Source organism: Eurosta solidaginis, chromosome X (assembly GCF_040869045.1).
Source record: "Eurosta solidaginis isolate ZX-2024a chromosome X, ASM4086904v1, whole genome shotgun sequence".
NCBI classification, from domain to species: Eukaryota; Metazoa; Arthropoda; class Insecta; order Diptera; family Tephritidae; genus Eurosta; species Eurosta solidaginis.
In genome coordinates this window covers 65,878,893-65,899,340 of record NC_090324.1, presented here as the reverse complement: position 1 = coordinate 65,899,340, position 20,448 = coordinate 65,878,893, and the positions used below count along the sequence as shown (strand labels likewise).

The following is a 20,448-nucleotide window of genomic DNA, read 5'->3' as shown; positions in this document are numbered from 1 at the left end:
CAGCTAGTCCATGGAGCTCACCGGTAGTACTTGTAAAAAAGAAGGATGGAAAAATGAGGTTTTGCGTGGACTACCGGAAGTTGAATGACGTAACGAAAAAGGTTTTCGAAATGGTTTTCCACGCTGGACTTGAAAAGCGGCTACTGGCAAGTGGAGGTGAAGGAGCAAGAAGTGGCTTTCCAAAAATTGAAGGAGCGTTTGTGCACTGTCCCAATGTTAGCATATCCGATTCCAGGAGCAACATTTATTCTAGATACAGATGCGAGTGGATATGCTATAGGAGGCGTTTTATCACAACTGGTTGATGGACAGGAGAAGGTAGTTGCATATTACAGCCGTTCGATTGGAAAACCAGAGAGGAACTACTGTGTTACGCGGAGAGAGCTGTTGGCATTGGTAGAGTGCATTAAAAATTTTCACAAATACCTCTACGGCCACGATTCCGTGTCAGGACAGATCACGCAGCGTTGAAATGGCTTCTGCAGTTCCGTAATCCGGAAGGACAATTGGCACGGTGGATCGAGCGACTACAAAGCTACGACGATTGAGCATCGAAAAGGTAGTACCCATGAAAATGCTGATGCAATGTCACGAAGACCATGTAGTCTGGAATGCAAGCACTGCTCAAAGGCCGAGGCTAAAGAAGACATTATAGATGTCCGGCTAATGACTATAACGTGTACGGATGAATGGGACAAGGAACAACTAAGAAAGTGTCAGCTAGAATATACAGATCTGTCACATGTTATGCAAGGGCTCGAACGAAACGAAAGACCAAGCAGAGAGATGTCAGCAGAGAGTCCCATTGCGAAGTCATATTGGGCACAGTGGAACAGTTTAGAATTGATATCCGGTTGCTTGCATCGAGTATGGGAGAGTGAGGATGGTCAATGCAAGAAGAAACTGATAGTTGTTCCCAGAAAGAGGATTCCTGACGTGCTCAGCGAGCTGCACAATGGTCCAAGTGGAGGTCATCTTGGAATCACGAAGACACTCGAGAAAATTAAGCAGAGATTCTATTGGGTTGGTTGCCGTCAGTCGGTCACCGAGTGGATTGCCAATTGCGAGGTATGCAACAGAGCGAAAGGGCCCAAAACCCGAAGTCATGGCCAGATGAAGCAGTATATTTCAGTTGCACCATTTGAAAGGATCGCCATGGATGTCGCAGGTCCATTTCCTACTAGCAACCGCGGAAACAAATACGTACTGGTGGCTATGGATTATTTCAGTAAATGGCCAGAGGTATACCCAATCCCAAACCAAGAAGCAGAAACAGTAGCAGAAGTGGTTAAAAACGAATGGGTTGCAAGGTATGGTGTACCAATGGAGTTACATTCTGACCAAGGCAGGAATTTTGAATCAGCTGTGTTCCAAGAAATGCGCAAGAAGTTGGGCATTCGAAAAACACGGACAACTGCATTGCATCCTCAGTCCGATGGTATGGTGGAACGTTTCAATAGAACATTGGAGGAGCATTTAAGGAAAGTAGTAGACAAGTACCATAAGGACTGGGATACACACAATCATTATTCTTGATGCCTACCGATCGGCAGTACATGACACAACGGGCCAAACTCCCGCAAAGGTAATTTTTGGCTATGACCTTCGACTGCCAGCTGATTTGAAGTATGGGATAGATGCCGATGCGGAGAGGAATGTCAAGAAATCCACTGGTGTCTTGGAAGAAGAGCTGAGAGAGATACACGATCTGGTAAGGCAACGAGCAAAGATTATGAGTGACAAGATGAAAGCGAGGTACGATAAAGCAATTAATTCGGAAGGGTTTCAGGAAGGTTTGGTGCTGCTATACATCCCTCAACGAAAAAAAGGTTTGTCCCCGAAATTGCAGTGTAACTGGGAAGGCCCATACAAAGTTGTAAAACGGATCAACGATGTAGTGTACCGCGTACAAACCACTACCAAACCACGAACCAAAATGAAAGTGGTCCATTTGGAGAGATTAGCAGCGTTTAGATCGAGAGATTTGTCTGATCGGGACGATCATACTTAGGTGGAGGGCAGTGTCACCGATATTAGCATCACTAAGCTATACCATCACTAAGGCGATGCTAATCGATATTTACGTCAATAATCAAATCATGTATACACATATATAAGGCAGCCGAGAGATGTCACACACAGATGCATTTACTTATACGCCTATGTGTGCGCGAGAGACTGTAAACTACAAACATTCACATCAATCTTTATGTATCTACATAATTGCGTCTACACATATGTACCATGTACGAATACGAGCAGCGGAGAGTCAATGTGCAAACGCATGCATATATCTGAGAAGTTTGAGAGCTACTGGACTAGTAGATTCTGGAAGCGCCTAAAAGATGTATAAAATTATGCAATTTTAGTTATAGCTGAGAAGTTTGAGAGCTCATGGACAATGCTAGTAGATTCTAGAAAAAGGCGAACGAGGAAACCAAAGAGTATAAAAGGCGACAGATGTAGAGGCGCTGTAATTCAGTTTGAGTTGAGCTATCAATCAATTTGCTTAAGCACGCGATCTGGCGGCCAATAGTAGAGTTTCATTTGAGTTATCAATCAGTTTGGTTATTAAGCCAGCGAGTAGCAAAGTATGTGTTATTGTGAAGTACTTTAATAAAGGCCATTTTTCCATCATTCAATATTGGAGTTATTTATTCAACAGTTTAGTGATTCGAACTTAGCAGAGGATTGCAAATAAGAGGATTTGCGGCAGATTCGTTACAATATTTACACCTTCGAAAATCGGGGGTCTGAAGGGATTTGTTAACACATTCATACCAAGCACGAGGGCTTTGTTTTAATCCATACAGGGATTTTTTTAATTTATATACCTTTCAAGATTTATCATTAAATCCTATTGGCTGTTTTACATAGACTTCTGAATAAATTTCCGTTTAAAAAAGATATTTCTACGCCCATCTGATGGACTTCTAAACTCTTTTGACAACAATAAGATAACAATAATTTCAGTGTTTGCATTTTAGCAATCGTCAACTCGTCTTTTTGTTGAAACCCATTTGCAACTAATCTGGTTTTATACTCACAGTTTGGTTTTTTCGGTATACCCGCTTAATATCTAAAACGTTTTTGTCATATGGTTTCTCTACAAGCTCCCACGTGTCATTCTCCTTCAAGCTTTCCATTTCCCGGTTCATTGCGTCTATCCATTTTCCTGCTTCATTGCATGATACCGCCTCCTGGTAGGTGAGAGGATCCGTTGCATCGCACAAATTATCTCCTATGCAATATTATCCAAATTCCTCGCCGAACCTTTTTGGTGCTTTTATTTGTCTTTTTGTTGTCCATTGATTATGTTCGTCTTCATTGTTTTCACTATCTTCACTCTTTTCGTTGCTATCATCTCGTTGCCTTCTGATTTCAATTCTTCCTTTGATGCTTTTTAGAGCTGCATTTTCTTCTTCTTGCTCGTCGTCAAAGTCACACCCTCTTCAATTACGCCACAATGCCTTGCCACTATCACTTTATTTCCAACTAGTACTTTATATCCAACGTCTGTATAACCCAGTAAGGTTTCGAGCTCAGCCTTTTTGTCCCATTTTGAAATTCTCTTTATTTCTGGAATTCTCACTTAACTTTGCTACCATACATTCTTAGATTTTTAATAGTTGTTCTTCTTTGAAAAATATTTCGTACGGTGTTTTTCTTTTCAAATACGCAGCAGCTTTTATCACTTCTGGCCTATATTTTCGTTCGACTTGTGCCTCAGTAAAAAGACATCGTGCCGTGTCCATGATCGATCTGTTATACCTTTCTGCTGTGCCGTTTATCTCGTGCACATAGGGTTGGCAAGTTTTCAAGCGAATACCCTTTGCAATCAAAAACTGATGTACTTTTTTATTTATATATTCCGTTCCATTGTCGCAACGCAATTCTTTTATTGTTTTTCCTGTACTGTTTTGTATCTGATTTACATACTGCATTATACATTCGTACACTTGTTCTTTTGCTTGTATACAGAATACTTTTGCCATTTTACTGTAGTCATCTATGAAGCTCACGAAATATTTTTCACCATTATTTCCATCAGTTCTATGCGGCCCGTTTAAGTCTGTATGCACAATTTCCAGAATGCCTCCGGCCTTGTGCCTATCGTTATGAAAGGGCAAATTACACATTTTATTTTCTGCACGTGTGGCCCATTTCATATATTCTTTTTCAATACTCTTTGGCAGAAATCAGTGGACAGGGGCACGCCGCAGGGAGGAGTGCTATCATCTCCGCTGTGGACGCTGGTCATCAACCAACTGCTCAGGCAATTCGATGAGGGACCCGTAAAACTTACGGCTTACTCAGATGACGTGGCAATTGTCATAAGTGGAAAGAGCCTTCCAACGATTAGTTCTTTGATGAATCGGGCGCTTATATTCATACCTGGACATCTAATGTCGGGTAGAAAGTCGATGCGGAGAAGACGGATATTGTCTTGTTTATAAAGAGCTACAAGGTCCCAAACTGGACCAGGCCTAAGTTAGGAGGGGTGACCTTACAGGAGAAATCTTGCACAAAATATTTAGGAATCATCCTAGACAGTAAGCTGTCATGGAAGCTCAACGGCACTCTATGCATGTAAAAGAATGCTGGGGTGTACGTGGGGCCTATGCCCTCTTTTTCTCATTGGGCTTTTACAGCGATTGTAAGCCCAATTCTATACTATGGAGTTCTTGTTTGGTGGAATGCCACACAAAAAACAACATACCTCAAAAAATTAGAGGGGTATGCAGACTATCGATGCTTAGCATTACGGGAGCCCTGAAAACAACCCCGACGGCTGCACTGTATGTCATTCTGCACATCCCACCTGGTAGCAAAGAACAAAGCGTTAACGACTGCAACCAGGCTCGGTGCTTCGGGGCAGCTTGAACGCCGACCATATGGCCATAGTAGTATAGCGTCATCAATCACAAGACGAACAGACTACATGATTCCCTATCCGCGCTTCGAGGGAGATCTTAAGGCCACAATAGAGGTGGACGGTTGGCGCAAGGGTGCGCAAATGGCGGACGAGGCGATACATGTGTACACCGATGGTTCCAAAGTAGTGGAAGGAGTAGGGTCTGCGGTATATTGCGCTGATCCGGAAATAAGTAGATCCTACAGGCTGCCGGATTACTGTAGCGTTTTCCAAGCGGAATTATTAGCCGTAACCCTGAAGAGAATAGCTTAAGTTGCAGCCGTGCTAACTTTTATATTGACAGTCAAGCAGCAATTAAGGCAATAATCTCGCATAGCACAGCATCTAAATGCGTGTTAAAGTGTAAGCAGTCTCTGGAGAGAATCGGGACAGGGAGAAGCATACATCTATATTGGGTCCCAGGGCATATGGGAATAGATGGAAATGAAAAAGCGGACGAACTAGCTAAAAAGGGCGCATCCCTTGAAGCTTGCTCCGTAGATGTCCCAATTAAATTGGGCGAGATTAAGCGAAGGCGAGACGTGCACATGATCGACCAAGCGGGAAGGGCGTGGGTTCAAGCGCGGGACTGTAAAGTGTCGAAGATTATGTGTAGGTCTTACAACCTTAGACTAACACAGTTGCTTCTATCATTAAAAAGAGAGGACTGTAGACTCATGACGGCTATTCTCACTGGACACTGCCTTCTGGCGTCACATGCCTTTAAATTAGGCTTGGTCAGTGATAGCAGATGTAGGAAGTGCGGGTTGGAGGAGGAAACGATCGAGCACGTTCTGTGCTCGTGCCCTGCACTTGCCAGGCTAAGACTCCAGCTATTGGGAGTGATACAGCTGTCAGATCTAGAAGCAGCAAGTGGCTTAAGTCCTAGGAAGCTTCTAGTATTTGCCAAGAGGACGGAGTTATTTTATAACATAGGTCCTGGTTTTTGATAGGATTTTTCAGTTTGGTCGTTAAAACAAACTTCTGGTAACACTACGGACTCAATCGGTCTATGTGAGGTCCTCATGGACCGGCCAGTTCAACCTACCTACCCACTCTTTGGCAGTCCTTTTAGAAATTCGCTTTTACACATTAAGGCTAAATTTTTAAAGTTCACGTGTCCAAGTGTACGATGCAGTTTTTCTTTTGTTGTTAAATTAGTATTAGCCTTCTACGTTTGATTTCGCTATGTAACTTTTTATTTTGTATAGTCGTTCCTCTTTCGTAGCGATGGCTACAATATTTCGATAACCATTGTATATTTTCGATAGTCGACCTTTCGATATGATGGAGTGATTGTCAGTGATTTAAGAGTAGCAAATCTGTTAGCTTTCACGTCTTTGACATAAAACACATTAATTAGTGTAACTTCTGATTGTGTATCGTTAACTGGAAATATCGTTTTTATGTTTCCGACTTTAGTTGCTTCCAATACTCTACCATCACCTACTTTCACTTTTATAGGGGTTTTCAACTTCAAATACTCATAATAATATATATCGCTGTTAATGATGTGGTCGGTACATCCACTATCTAGTAGCCATACTATTTCATCTCTATTCCAATTGCAATTTTCGGGTTTTCTTTCGATGTTATTTGCTATAGTAATATGGAAGGTGTTGCCTTGATATTCTCCAGTCGATTGGCTTTGGTAACTTACTCGTCCTCTTTGAAAATTTCGTTGGTTGTGTCCACCACGTTCCTGGTTCTTAAATCCGCGGCACCGTCCACGATTACCAGCTCCAAGCCAACAATCTCGTTTAATATGTCCTGGCTTTCCACAGTTATAGCATTTTGGCTTTTCTGTAGATGTTGAACGCGCACTGCAATGCGCCTTGAATACATTTGATTTATTATTTAAATCATCTTGTGGACCTTCTGGAGTACCTTCCGTTGACTTCATTTTGAGTTTACTCTTGAGACAGTCTACGGTTCTGTCCTTTCCTGGCAGAACGTCAATAAGATCTCCAATGTAACTATAATTTTTTGGTAGTGATTTTAGTATATAATTTAGTTTCTCCTGCTCAGTTATCGTAGCTCCGGCTTCTTAGCTCGTTCACCTGCTTTTCAAAGTCATTCAAAAATTTGTTGACATGCGAGTAGTCTTTTAATTTAACATTCTCAAGGTTACGGGTTCGAATCGAACTCAAGGCCTAACAATAATTTTTTTATCATTATTATTGTTATGATAAATTTTTGCTAATTGAAAAAATTTTTAAATTAGAATAGAAGAAAAAATTTAGACAACTGCCAAAGCTCGTTGTATAGATCCATTTCGGGAACTACATCGGCAACGTTTAGGCGCCGCTGCTATAACCATTCAGACATCACAGCGGTTTTTTGTTTGTATTCGTTAATCCTACTTCTATTCTGGTTCGTGCCAATTGATATTCACAAGACTGCGACATCTGTTGCAGAATGGATGTGAAAATTGGACTTGTTTGATGGCAAGGCAGCCATAGTGTCATATTTTATTGACACTTTTTCCCCGTGCTCTGGGATGTATTAACAATTTTTGTTGTTATATCGGCCTACTGATTTGTAAGATCGCGGGTTAGAATAGAGCTCAAGGCCTAAAAATAATTTTTTATCATTATTATTATGATAAATTTTTTCTTAATTGAGAAAATTTTTAAATTAGAATAGAAGAAAGAAAAAATTTAGACAACTGCCAAAGCTCGTTGTATAGATCCATTTCGGGAACTGCTAAATTCCTTCATCGGCAATGGCGCCATGTATCTAGCCAAGACAACCATGCTGATCTTGGCACACGTGGTTGCAAGCCGCATGATTTGATAGGCTCTTCACTTTGGTGGCACGGACCACAATGGCTTTCTTGCCACATTTCGGCATGGCCAAAGCCGAAAGCAGGTAGCGCCTCTCCACCCGAGAAACGCAAGGTCGAAGCATATCACGCACTCGAGGAAGAAGACGATATTCTTCAACGTTTCTCCTCACACTCTCGAGCTCTCCGTGTGATTGCATACGTGTTCCGTTTTGCGAACAATGCCTGCAACAAATCCAAATCGGTGGCAACAACACATAATCCCCATCTGACGTACAAAGAGTTCCAACATGTGAAAACGCGGCTTGTGGTAATGGCACAATCTCGTCATTTCGGGGCGGAAAAGAGCGCCTTACAAAACAATATGCCAATAAGCAAAAATAGTTCCCTTCTGGCTCTTGACCCATTTCTGGATGGATACGGGCTCCTACGTATCGGTGGGAGATTGGAACATTCTACAATGCAATACAACGAGAAGCATCCAGTAATCCTTCCTCCGGATTCAAGGCTCTGCCAGTTGTATCTGGAGTTTTTACACCGCCTGCTTCTTCATGCAGAAATGCGGTTAATGCTCCAAATGGTGAGGCAAGAGTACTACGTACCAAAAATAAAGCCTCTTATACAGAAATGCACTTTTCAATGCAAATCTTGCACGCTTTTCAAACAGAAAACGCGCACGCAAATAATGGCAGCTCTACCACCTGAGCGCTGCACTTTCTCACTCCTCTTTTCCACAACAAGAGTAGACTTTGCAGGTCCATTCCAAATAAAAGCATTGGTTCTGAGGCCGACCACTATCATAAAAGGGTACGTGGCTGTATTCGTCTGTTTTTCCACAAAGGCAGTACACCTCGAGCTACGCTCGGACCTTACTACTGAAGCCTTTCGAGCAGCATTCGCCCGATTCGTTGGCAGACGAGGTTATCTCTCAAAAATGATGAGCGACAATGGTAAAACGTTCATTGGCGCTCAGCGCGCACTCGAACGCGACTTCGTTAAACTTCTTAACGAATGCTCTGCGGACATTGTGCAGAAATATGCCCCCAGGGAATAAACTGGCAGTAAATTCCACCCAGCGCCCCTCATATGGGCGGCTTGCGGGAATCCGCAGTAAAAAGTTTTAAAACCCACTTCAAAAAAACCGCTGCATCCCACACGTTTACGTTCGAAGAATTCACGACGCTGTTGGTGCGTATTGAAGCAGTTCTCAATTCGAGGCCTCTAACCTCACTATCCCAGGACCCAGCTGACTTCACAGCGCTCACTCCGGGTCACTTCCTTCGAGGTGCACCGCTATTATCCATTCCTGAGCCAAACGCGGAAGACCTCTCCTGGATAAATCGATGGGAAAAACTCAAATCTCTTCATCACCAATTCAGTCGACGCTGGAAAGAGGATTATCTGAAGGACCTTCAGAAGCGCTATAAATGGCAAACGCCACAGCGAAATCCTCAACCAGGCGACCTCGTCGTAATTAAGTAAAAGGTTGAAGTTTGAAATTAATTTATAACAATTAAAGTAATAAAATTAGTGAATTTATAACGTTTTCGAAAAAAAAACCTATTAAACTTTTTTTTATTCCCGACTGTGGAGTGTAGCGAAGAAAGACCAAGTGAGTATTCATTTTTGTTCAGCAGGGTTGCGATTATTTGCCTTCGAGCTGCCACATGTTTACAAATATGTGCTGCCAAGAAGGGGTCAAATTGAGCCAGTAGTTCCAGGACACCAAGAAAATTTCCATTGTTGAATATACCGATAATTTCGCCCGAGCCTCGAAAAGCTAAACCACGTTCTGCAAGAAATTTATTTTGACGCAAAAAATAGTATGTGCAACAGTTTACTGAGTGGGCGTTGTGAGCCGGCTTCGCCTCGAAGCTGTAAACTTGGTACGAGGTCCACAATGTACTATAGACCGGGTTGGTCCCCATAAAAAAAAAGTGTGTGAAAGTTCGCCTCTAAATTTGAAGCTTATTTGAGAGGGTTTGAAATTTTTTTTTTTTTTTATCCATCGAAATACAGCCGAAATGTTTTTTTATTGTAACTTGGCTATTTGACATGCGATTTTTGATATTTACAACTTAGGGCGAAAACTAAGAACTAACTCAGAGGACCTGTTTAGCAGCCACGGCGCATAAAGGCTAACCTGCGGATGCCAAAACAGGTACGTGGGACGAACAGTACGGCAAATAAGAATGAGATGCAGAAAATAGATCAGATTATAAAAAAAAACACGGAATCCAAACATCATACCAGTGTCTAACTTCGCGAATGACATGGTTGAAAGTGAATGTTCTCCATGAAACATCAATAAGACAGCCAATGTCCTTCACATACAAGCAAAAGATCAACGCCTGAATGAAATCGAAAACATGGAAATCTACAAACATAAAACATTCGACGGTAGATTAATAAGTGAAGAGGCAGGCATTATATCTGAACCTTTAAAACTTGTTTACAAGAAACAAAGTAATCACACAGGTACAAAAGAGAAACACAAAACAAAAAAAATAATAATAAACACAAAACAATAAACGCACTAAAGCGACAAACACACAAAGATGGTCAAACGAATAGAATACTGATTTCTACCTGCCTCAGTCAGTCACACAATTCGATCAGTAAAAACCCCCAGCGGGTTAGAGAGTTAGAATATACCCGTGGTAGGTATGCCTGTCGTAAGAGGCGACTAAAATACCACATTCAAGGGGTTGTGTAGTGCAACCCTTTCAGGTTGCCAGCGCAATATATAGCTTCTCCAAACCCAATTGCCAACCTCACCTATCCGTGGCGATTCCCGTTTTATTAACAGCCGAGGCTCTGGCGACCCCGAACTCCTCATGGATCTAGCGGGTGGGAGGGCGTTATGGCCTAGAAGGTCGCATGTGGTCATAACAAATTGTTCCCGAGATGGTCGTGCTTGGTACCGGAACGTACCGGATCTGCATCCGACAAGGCACCATGAACATCGATAACACTCCCCAAGGCCTTCGGGTCTTATCGCTACAACAACAACAACATCTGTAAAAACCACCGTTGGTTCTAAATGCATACAGCACATACACAAACATCCATTTTGACAATACCTGATCATGTCCAACGAACTATAAATGCAAGACAAACGACAACAACAGATCGGAACGAAATTCACACTCATGATGGCACAACGCCGAAACCGATTTGTCGCGAAACCAAATTTGACAAGGGATGACGGAAAATCGTTCCAATATACATTAAGTTTATAAGTTAGTTTAGCAACATCAAGATAAATTCTCACGACCGGCGAACTCTGCTACTATATTAAAAGCGTAAAAATAACAAATTCTTTCATCAATAACTATCATACATTTTTTTACAGCCCTTGGTCGGGAAAAATTCAGAGTCGCTACGGTACATAGAACCGACTGCCATGGGAAGTATTCAAGGGCGACGCGCGTTACTTTGGCTCAAATTCGATAATGCCATAGGTTAAACTCTCCCTTAACCAGAAGCAACCCGATATACCTAATGTATGTATATCTCGCTTGTGATATGCCGCCACATAATCAATGCTTCTAACATCGTTATCTCTCTAGTACAACTCTATGGAAACTTCAAGTTTCCTCGGACTACCGTTTGAGGACATCGATGACAATTAGTAAGTGGTTGTTGTTGTTGTAGCGATAAGGTTGCTCCCTGACGGCTTTGGGGAGTGTTATCTATATGATGGTCCTTTGTCGGATACAGATCCGGTACGCTCCGGTAACACAGCTCCATTAAGGTGCTAGCCCGACCACCTCGGTAACGATTTATATGGCCACATTAAACCTTCAGACCATCCCTCCCTCCCCACCCCCAAGTTCCATGAGGAGCTTGGCGTTCGCCAGAACCTCGTTTGTTAGTGAAACGGGATTCGCCGCTCTAAGGTGAGGTTGGCGATTGGGTTTGGAGAAGCTATATATTGCGCTGGCAACCTGAAAATATTGCGCTACGCAATTCTGGTATTTTAGTCGCCTCCTACGACAGGCATTACGGTACCGGCTGTCTGACATTCAAATTATTAGTTCCTAAAGTCCAAATCCGCAACAAAATTCTCAATTATTTTGCCGGTTGGACTTGGGGCCGTTTGTATGCTACGCGTCCTCTATATGGCCGCCGGGCATAAAAGAAACACGCTGAAGGAAACTGCAGGCCTGTCAAAACACCGTGCTAAGAACCGCCACGGACCGTCTTCTTAAGACCGCATCACATTACCTACACAGCGGGCAAGAATTCTCACTACAAAGGAGAGAAATTATATACTGAACAAACAGTTTCTGATGAATATCCAAAAGACATCTGATTGAAAACGCCCCACCTAGCAGAAAGTTAGGAAGTTATCTCGGTATGCACTATGAAGAAATCTGGCACTTGCAAGTTCAGCGGTATAAAAAAAGCATGGTAAAGCCCTCAGAGACATCCATAAGAAAGCGACGGATTACTATGCCAACCTCGCCAGGGAGACGTGCGTCTCTCTAACTCATCTTCGATCTAGATCCTGTAATAGGTTAAACTCTTATTTATCCAGAAACAACCCCGACATCCCCAATGTATGTCCCGCTTGTAATGTGTTCCAACATTGCACAAACCAGCAACTCCTCAACACCCTTACTTTTCTGGTCCAAACTTTTTGAAACTGCAAGTTTCCTTGGACTCCCGTCAAAAGGCATTGATGATAGATAGTGAGTGGTTGCACATATTGGATTGAGGAAGGCCCTGCTACAAAACAACAACTGAGTATATGAAAATAACAACGAGCTCGGAAGCAACCAAAAAACTTCTTTCATACGTTAATGGTTACAAATTCCCTAAATATGTTAAGGTTGTTTTCTTCTAAAATTTTCATACAAACTTAAAAATTAACAATCATCTTCCGGAAAATTGAAAATAACTCGGTTAAATTCGCACCCAAAAACCTAGCCTAATTTCTGCAACTAAATATTTAAAAGCTTTGGAAATAATCAGGAAAACCAGAGTTTTCAGAAAATAAAATACTATCAAGTTTTATACCTTTTTTATATTTGTTTCTGGCATTTCACAAACAAAACACTGCATTTTTCCGAGCCCGTTTTACCGGTAAAATTTTTTTTTAATATTTCAGCTTTTGCAGAGCAGAAAATGATATTATAAAATAAAAAGTCATTCAAGTTTTTTATTTTTGACAACCATTTCAAAAACTTTAAGACTAGTTTTGTCGACTTTTCGGTTATGCCTGAAAGCCCCAGATTTATTTTTATAAGTGTACTTACCTTTTGTTTTGATAACACGTATAAGAATTCCTTATTAGAAGACATCATTGTATCTTGGAGGATTTGGCTGCCTGGGTCAACAATTATCTCATCGTATTCGCCTGCATTTGGACCAGATATTAGTACTTTTTTTATTGTGCCAGATTCAGTTCCCAAAAAAACCAATGAATGAGGCCCAGTAGTCGTTGCAGTGATTGATGAAATACTAACATTATCAAAGTGAAACAATGCCTGTGATGTAATTACCGAATATCCACTAATTTTTAAACCCACTGTACAAAAATCTTGAATATTTCCTATGGCCTGAAAATGTTTAAAAGAAAACGTTATTAATAGCAATAAAATAATTAAATTAGGGTTGTTGTCTAAATTCTGTATGTATAAAATTCTAAAAACAAAATTCTGCTTTTTAAAATTCTGTATTACAAAATTCTGTATTAAAATATAATGTTAACAATGTTAAAGAGGTCATGTAATTATTTTGAAAAAGTGCGCCATGGATAGTAATTCTGCGTAGAACACCTTTCTGCATAGGCGGCCTTCGGCCACGCTTATAAAAAATAACCCTGGGCTACTCCATGCCAAGTCCGGGTGTGTGGTATAATTGTGGCTACCGCCACGGTGATGTCCTCTGCGTAGTATACCCTTCTGCGTAGGCGGCCTTCGGCCACACTTAAAAAAAATAACCCTTAGCCGATTCAACACCGACTACACCATGCCATGATTCCGGAATTTTGACTTCCAGAATTTTGAAAAAGCAGAATTTTGTTCAAGCAGAATTTGTTTGCAATTTACGGAATTTTGTCACCCAGAATTTTGTAATACAGAATAACGACACGCTCCCATTAAATTACTTACACCAGCAACTGGACATTGCCCGTCGTCAATAGCTCCAGATACATAGCCCAAATTACGATCTTTAATAGTGCCATTAAAGCACATGTGTATATTCTCATTAAATACCTCCTCAATGTGATTCAGACTATATATGCAAACTGCCGATTTAGCTTCTGCTTGATCACTAATTTCTTTGGATGGAGAAAACGCCGCAACTAAAACAGAATCATCCCGCTTAATGCCCATTTCCTGAGCTAATTTTTGGCCAGCAGGTGTAATCTTTGCGTCGCGTAATATATTATAGTCAATATTATCCTTAGTTGCAAGGCACTGAATTGTTACCTCAGTATAAGTATCGTAATTTGGATCCGCAACACATATACGCGCCAAACGTGTCACGTAACCAGCTTCATCTGCTAAATGTGATCTCTTCTGCACTAGAACGAAATACGCGTATTCCGAAGTGTTAAATCCATAAACATAATTGACAAGGAAATTATCCCGATATTTTACATCGATATTAATTATAGATTGCTGTATCGAAAATTCGACATAATGTAAATCATTTAAGCGTCTTGATGAAATAGCAGGCACGTCATGCCTATAGTCCCCAACATTGGTGAATGTTGTTCCAACATATAGAATATCTTCGTCTTTCCAAGAATATTTTGCTGGGCCTACGAACGCATAAGTGGACGCAAATTCGTCGTTAGCTGCTAAAGGGGTATCTATAAATTGCGGCGCTTCCGGAAAATTGGTAAGATTATACATGTCACATGCACCTATAAATAAAAATTTACAAAAATTATAGAAAAGTAAAAAAAGCACAACTGACCTTGACGTAAACTGCCGCAAACTATTAGTATTCCCAAACCTTGTGCATAATGAATAATGAGGATTTTATTATGGTTATTACGTAAAGATGTTTCGACATCTACAGGACAACCGCTTGCATGACAATGTGGCGAATCATATTTAGGTCCTGTTAAAGCCTGGGACAAAACACGCAGATTTCCATTCAACTTCAAAATCTTGTTAGTTGCACCGGCATAAAAAACATTATTTTTGGAATCGTATGCTAAATGAGTAAAATAATTTTTGTACTCGGGTGTACTTAATATGTTAGTCGCAGAGCGGTTGGGAGTATTTGAAGAGCTTGTTGCATTTGTCGAAAAACTGCCATCCACGGAACTAATATCAAAGTTACTACCCTCCTGTTGTAATTTAGGCAGATTAAATTGAGCAACAATATCTCGAGGTGAAAACTGAAACTCCATCTGAGTAGTATCATTTGAGCTTATTGAAGAACTCTTTGTTATAATGTTCCTATTAATTCTACTCGCACTGTTGCTATCATTTGAAGCCGCGACGATATTGATAATACAGCAGTAGCATATAAAACCGAAAATACCAAATAGAGAAATCCTTAATCTTGAAAACCGCTGCAGAGGGTCGCCTCGCCAAAAGCTTCTCGAAAATAAATATTTGATATTTTTTTTAGTCCTTAATAATGGCATAATTGCGATTGCGTCTCAGGCGGTATTACTTGATTTCCCAAAACCCCAACAGAAGGAGCTTTTGAAACTATACGTAATTCGTCCAGTAAATGTTGAAGTCTGAAAAAAATGTTTAAGTCTGTCAAATTCATAAATCACAGTGTTTGCGGCTGAAAACTTTCGAAACGGATCGACCGTTGAAATTTTGTGAGCGTATGGAGTAAGTTTGAGAATCCGATCTTATCAATTTTTCATACCCCAATATGGTAATTTTTGCCACCCCCTTCTTCTAGCAAACATTTTTGTTTTTATTTTTTTATGAAACAGCATTAAAAATACATACAACCCTCTGGGACTGGGACTGGGAAAAGTGTTGAAGAAGAATAAAAAGAACTATAGAGAAGAAAAACAAAGAAAGGAGTAAGATACAGAGAATGACATAGTTAGACAAAGATAAAGAAATAGTGATAGATGGAGCAGAGGAAGAAGGAGACGGAGCCAGCGAGAAAAGAAAGGATGGAAACGATGAACGCGAGAAAAAGACGCAGAGAGAGGAGTGACTAAAAGAATAAAGAACGGGGAGGGAGAGTAAGAAGTAAAAACTTCTTAAAAGTTATTCATATAGACCAAAGTTCAGAACAACTGGTCGGGCAGATTTTTTTTTTTTAATATTAACTGTCCAAGTCCTGATCTTTTCTGGAATTTTTTAAACTTAACTAAGTTTTTGTTAAGGGGTTGTGCATATATAACGTCACGCGAATTTGGGTAATTTTTCACCCCCCATGTCACACCAAGTCACAAACGCCAGAATATATTATTATAAACGTAAGATTTACTTTGGCACCGCAAATAGCAATTTTAAAGTAAACTTTTCGGCACTAAGTCATAAAATGGATCTGTTTATCGATACCAAAAGAATTGTAAAGTAGGATAGTACAAATAAGCTTTTTAAAGAAGATTGAGAAAGCTGGTATAAGTCCGGGGAAACATCTCATGGAACACTTTTCAGAAACGTATATCATAACATTCAATTCGTGTTGTTGTTGTAACACTCCTTCGCCCCATCGAATAGATCATCTAACGGGAGTTCAAGGAAACTTGCTGTCTCAACAGGGTTGGACCAGCGAGATAAGGGTAATAGGGGCATTGATTCCACATTTTAAATGAAAAAATGGTTGGTGTCATGAGGGGACACGATACAATGACGACATATGTATATTGGGTATGTAGGGATTGATTCTGGATACGTAGGAGTTAAACTTATTACAATATCGAGATCGAAGTTGAGCTAGAGTGACTCGCGTCCCCTGGGAAGGTTGCTTTCTTCAGCTGCGAGCTCCGGGCATTTGTCTTTAAGAACGGGGTTCATTAAGCGTACTAATGTTTTGATCGCTAACTGTTTATTTCACCAGCTTATTCTCCTCATTTCTTTAGATGACTTTTTCTTAATTACTCACTTTTTCTAATAACGTTGCTTTTCATATAGTATGTAAGAAACAATCAAGTACCAACATACTTATTTATGTAAACCTTTTTTCCGCTACATATAAATAAGCAAACTGCACAATAAAGTTATTCACTCTCATATTCAATCATTAAGAACCAGTTGTTCTTTTTTTTTTTTGCGTAGCTAAACAGATTACGCGCCCAGTGCGGTAATATCTAAGTAAAAGAACACAGTATAATTTTTTGTAATTTTTTGCGCTATGGAGGAAATAAAAATTGCTAAGCTCGTCGGAGATGAGGGCTGGACACTGTGGAAGTTCCAGGTCAAGATTATACTCAAAGAAAGCGGGATTTGGGATATTGCAAATGGTACTACAGTGTAGCGACTACTGAAGGTAGCGACTTAACGAAGTGGTAGGCAAATGATGCCAAGGCGCAAAAGATTCTGGTGGTCTCGATGGGAGAGGAGCCGCTAATGCACGTGATCAATTGTGAGACAGCGGCTGAGATGTACTCAACGTTAGAAAGTGTGTATGAGCAGAAGTCGGAGACTTCCGTTCACCTTTTGCAACAACAATTTTTCCAGTATACGAAAAATCCAGAAGACAGCATTGCAATGCATATCGCTAAACTGCAGAAAATTGCGAGACAGCTCGAAGATCTGGGCGAAAAAATTTCGGAAAATATGCTAATTACAAAAATTTTAATGATATTGCCGGAGCAATATAATCACCTTTTTGCTTCTTGGCAAGCGACATCGCGCGAAGAAAGAACCTTAAAAACCCTGACCTCTCGACTATGTATGTAGGAATCTTGTTTAGATGTGCATTCTAACAAACATGCAGCTTTTGTAGCAAAGCGTTTAAATAAAGCAAACATCAAAAAACGACAGGACAAGTGCTTTATTTGCAAAAAGTATGGGCACTTGAAGCGGGATTGTCCAAACAAAAGAAAAGCGGAGAAGTCATCAAGTGGCGATGCATTTAAAGGTGAAGTTATGTTTGTACGAAGTGCGAACGTCAAGCTGTGAAGTTGTGTTTTGATTTCTACTGTGCCTTATTTTGTCTTAAATAAATAAATTTGTTTGTTTAAATAATTATTGTGCTAAAAATAAGTGTAAACACGTTGTGTACTGCATTCGCAATTTAAAGTTCTGCTTTTCTTTACTAAAATAATTTGTATCTTAAAAATAATTGATAAAGTGTGTATATCCATACATACATACATATTTGCCGAGTCACTTTGCATATTTGTTGTTGCATTTGATTGGCATTTACATATTTTCAGTTTTCAATTGTTATTTGCTCGTGCACATTTACTTCATTTTCTTTTCACTGCCACAGCTGTTTGCATTGTGTGTTGTTAAGCGTCAGTTAATAGCGATCTTAAACTGCACATACAGTGATCTTCAAACTGCTCAAACAGTGATTTTCTTACTGTGATCTCCAAACTATTTTCACTGCCTCCGTCTGTTTAATCAATTTTACTTTAACTTATAATGTCTTGCAATTTTGTTAACTGCCAATTGAAAGGTGATACCGAGCGTTTCGTGTCGTGCTGGCTTTGTGATGAGCTTGCTCATATGAAGTGCGCTAGTTTGACAGCAAGGGCGTGTGATGCGATCAACGATAACAAGGGTGTGCGTTGGTCGTGCTTGAAATGCAGATCCACCGAAGTGGATCTTTTTAAGCTTTTCAAACATACCCGAAACGCATTCTCCGAAATCGGTAAGGAACTTTCTACATTAGGGGATAAATTCAAGTATTATGAAAACTTGTTTAAAACTTTCAAATGTATTACCGATTCAGCTGCTAATGCTAACAGCGACAGTCGTGACAGCAAACGAAAACGAACTGATGTCTCGGCTGGCGTATTGACCCTAAACCCCGTTCAAAACATCCAGAACCCAATCGTTCCTACACCTAGCACGATAGAATTAATAAACTTAGCATCTCCAAGTCCTCTTACAGTAGAGCCTTCAACATCAAAGGCACCTCCAACAAAACTAGCAGCTAGAAAGAATATTGAACCTGCAAACCGTTCTCAGGCGACTGAGCCTGGAACTAGGAAGTTGGTTGTAGTCCCTCCTAAAAAATCGATATTCGTGTCAAGATTCGACAGGGATACTACTGAGGAGGATCTGAAATCGTATATCTTCTCAAAAAGGAAAACCCATGACGTAACAATTCGGAAATTTAATTTTAGTTATGAAAGAAACGTATCTTCCTTTAGATTAGATGTACCTATTGACCATTTTGACACTATCTTGAGTAACGATTTTTGGCCCTCTGGGGCACTTGTGCGGGAATTTGAATATAGGCGGAATAAGAGTGTTCCAAACTTGGCAAAGATCCCTGTTAATAACACTGAGTCAAAAAACTGAACGAAAAATCTGCTTTAGATATACTTTACCAAAATGTTAGAGGCTTAAACACCAAGTTAACAGAACTGTTTTTAAAGTCATTTAACTCAAGCTACGATATAATTGCTTTAACCGAAACCTGGCTGAAACCTCATGTTTTTAACTCAGAGATCCTCTGTAATGACTACCAGATATATCGAAATGACCGCCTGAACAGGGTTGGAGGTGGGGTTCTGCTTGCTGTACACTCTTCAATACCATCTGAAGAGATTTGCGTAACCGCCACCGATACAACTGAGTTCGTGTGCATACGCACACAACTAGCAAATATCCACATTTATTTGGCCATCTGTTATATCCCGCCATCTTCTGAACTGCCCGTTTATATGAATCACATTTCCTTGCTAAGAACTGTTAACTCGATGCTAAAGCCTTCCGATTCCATTATTGTCTTGGGTGACTTCAATATGCCACACATATCATGGTACATCTCTGACTTTAATATCGTACCAGTTTCGTCAAAGTCTTCCAACAATGAATTTCTAGACGGAATGTCTGAGCTGTGCCTTCAACAAATCAACATCCAATCGAATAAATTCGGAAGAGTGTTGGATTTAGCCTTTGTGGATGATGAATCTAAATATTCCATTAGTCGATGCGAACCCATTATTGAACCTGAAGATGCTTACCACCCTTCCCTCAAAATAGTTTACGAAGTTGTAAATTATGCTTGTAACAGCGGAAATAAACGATACGACTCCAGTTATCGCTTCGACTTTGCGAAGGCCAATTTTAAAAAATTAAATCGTGATCTATCTCGAATAGTGTGGCCAACATTTAATGCTGATGTGGAGCAAAGCGTTTCTCACTTTTACAATACCATTTACTGTCTTTTTGAAAAATACGTACCTAAGCGGATTTGTGTACATTCCGATACAAGCCAAGTATGGTTCACTAAAGAGCTGAAAATTTTAAAGAATAAAAAGTCTCGATCTTTCAAGTTGTTCAAAAAGACGGGTTTACATAACCATTACTTACAGTACTCGATTCTACGCTGCAAGTATTTTCAATTGAACAAAAAGTGTTACAAAGCTTATCTTTGTAAAATGAAAAGAAATATAACTTGCAACCCGAAGGCATTTTACGGATTCGTAAACTCTAAACGCAGGGTGAAAGGGTTTCCATCATCCATGAAATTCCAAGATAATATTTCCAGCGATGATCAAGAGATCGCCGACTTCTTTGCGGAATTTTTCAAATCAAATTACTCTATTGAGACCAACGTTCCACCTAATGAATACCCATACCATATTGATTCATGTTATTCAATCAGAGCTCCATTT

General features: G+C 40.2%; 1 protein-coding gene across 7 annotated transcripts in view; it reads right to left on the bottom strand.

Moving 5' to 3' along the window:
- The window catches only part of LOC137234558 (plexin-B-like), an 846,294-nt gene that overhangs the window by 679,949 nt on the left and 145,897 nt on the right, over positions 1–20,448 (bottom strand). For all 7 annotated transcript variants that reach the window (XR_010947817.1, XR_010947815.1, XR_010947816.1 and 4 more), the window contains exons 2-4: positions 14,637–15,417; positions 13,823–14,583; positions 12,965–13,267 (exon numbers count right to left, since the gene is read on the bottom strand). Coding sequence is in view for 4 of the 7 variants with exons in the window: in XM_067758015.1 (XP_067614116.1) it covers positions 12,965–13,267; positions 13,823–14,583; positions 14,637–15,318 (1,746 nt within the window). In the remaining 3 variants the exon portion in view is untranslated. The remainder of the gene's footprint in view (positions 1–12,964; positions 13,268–13,822; positions 14,584–14,636; positions 15,418–20,448) is intronic.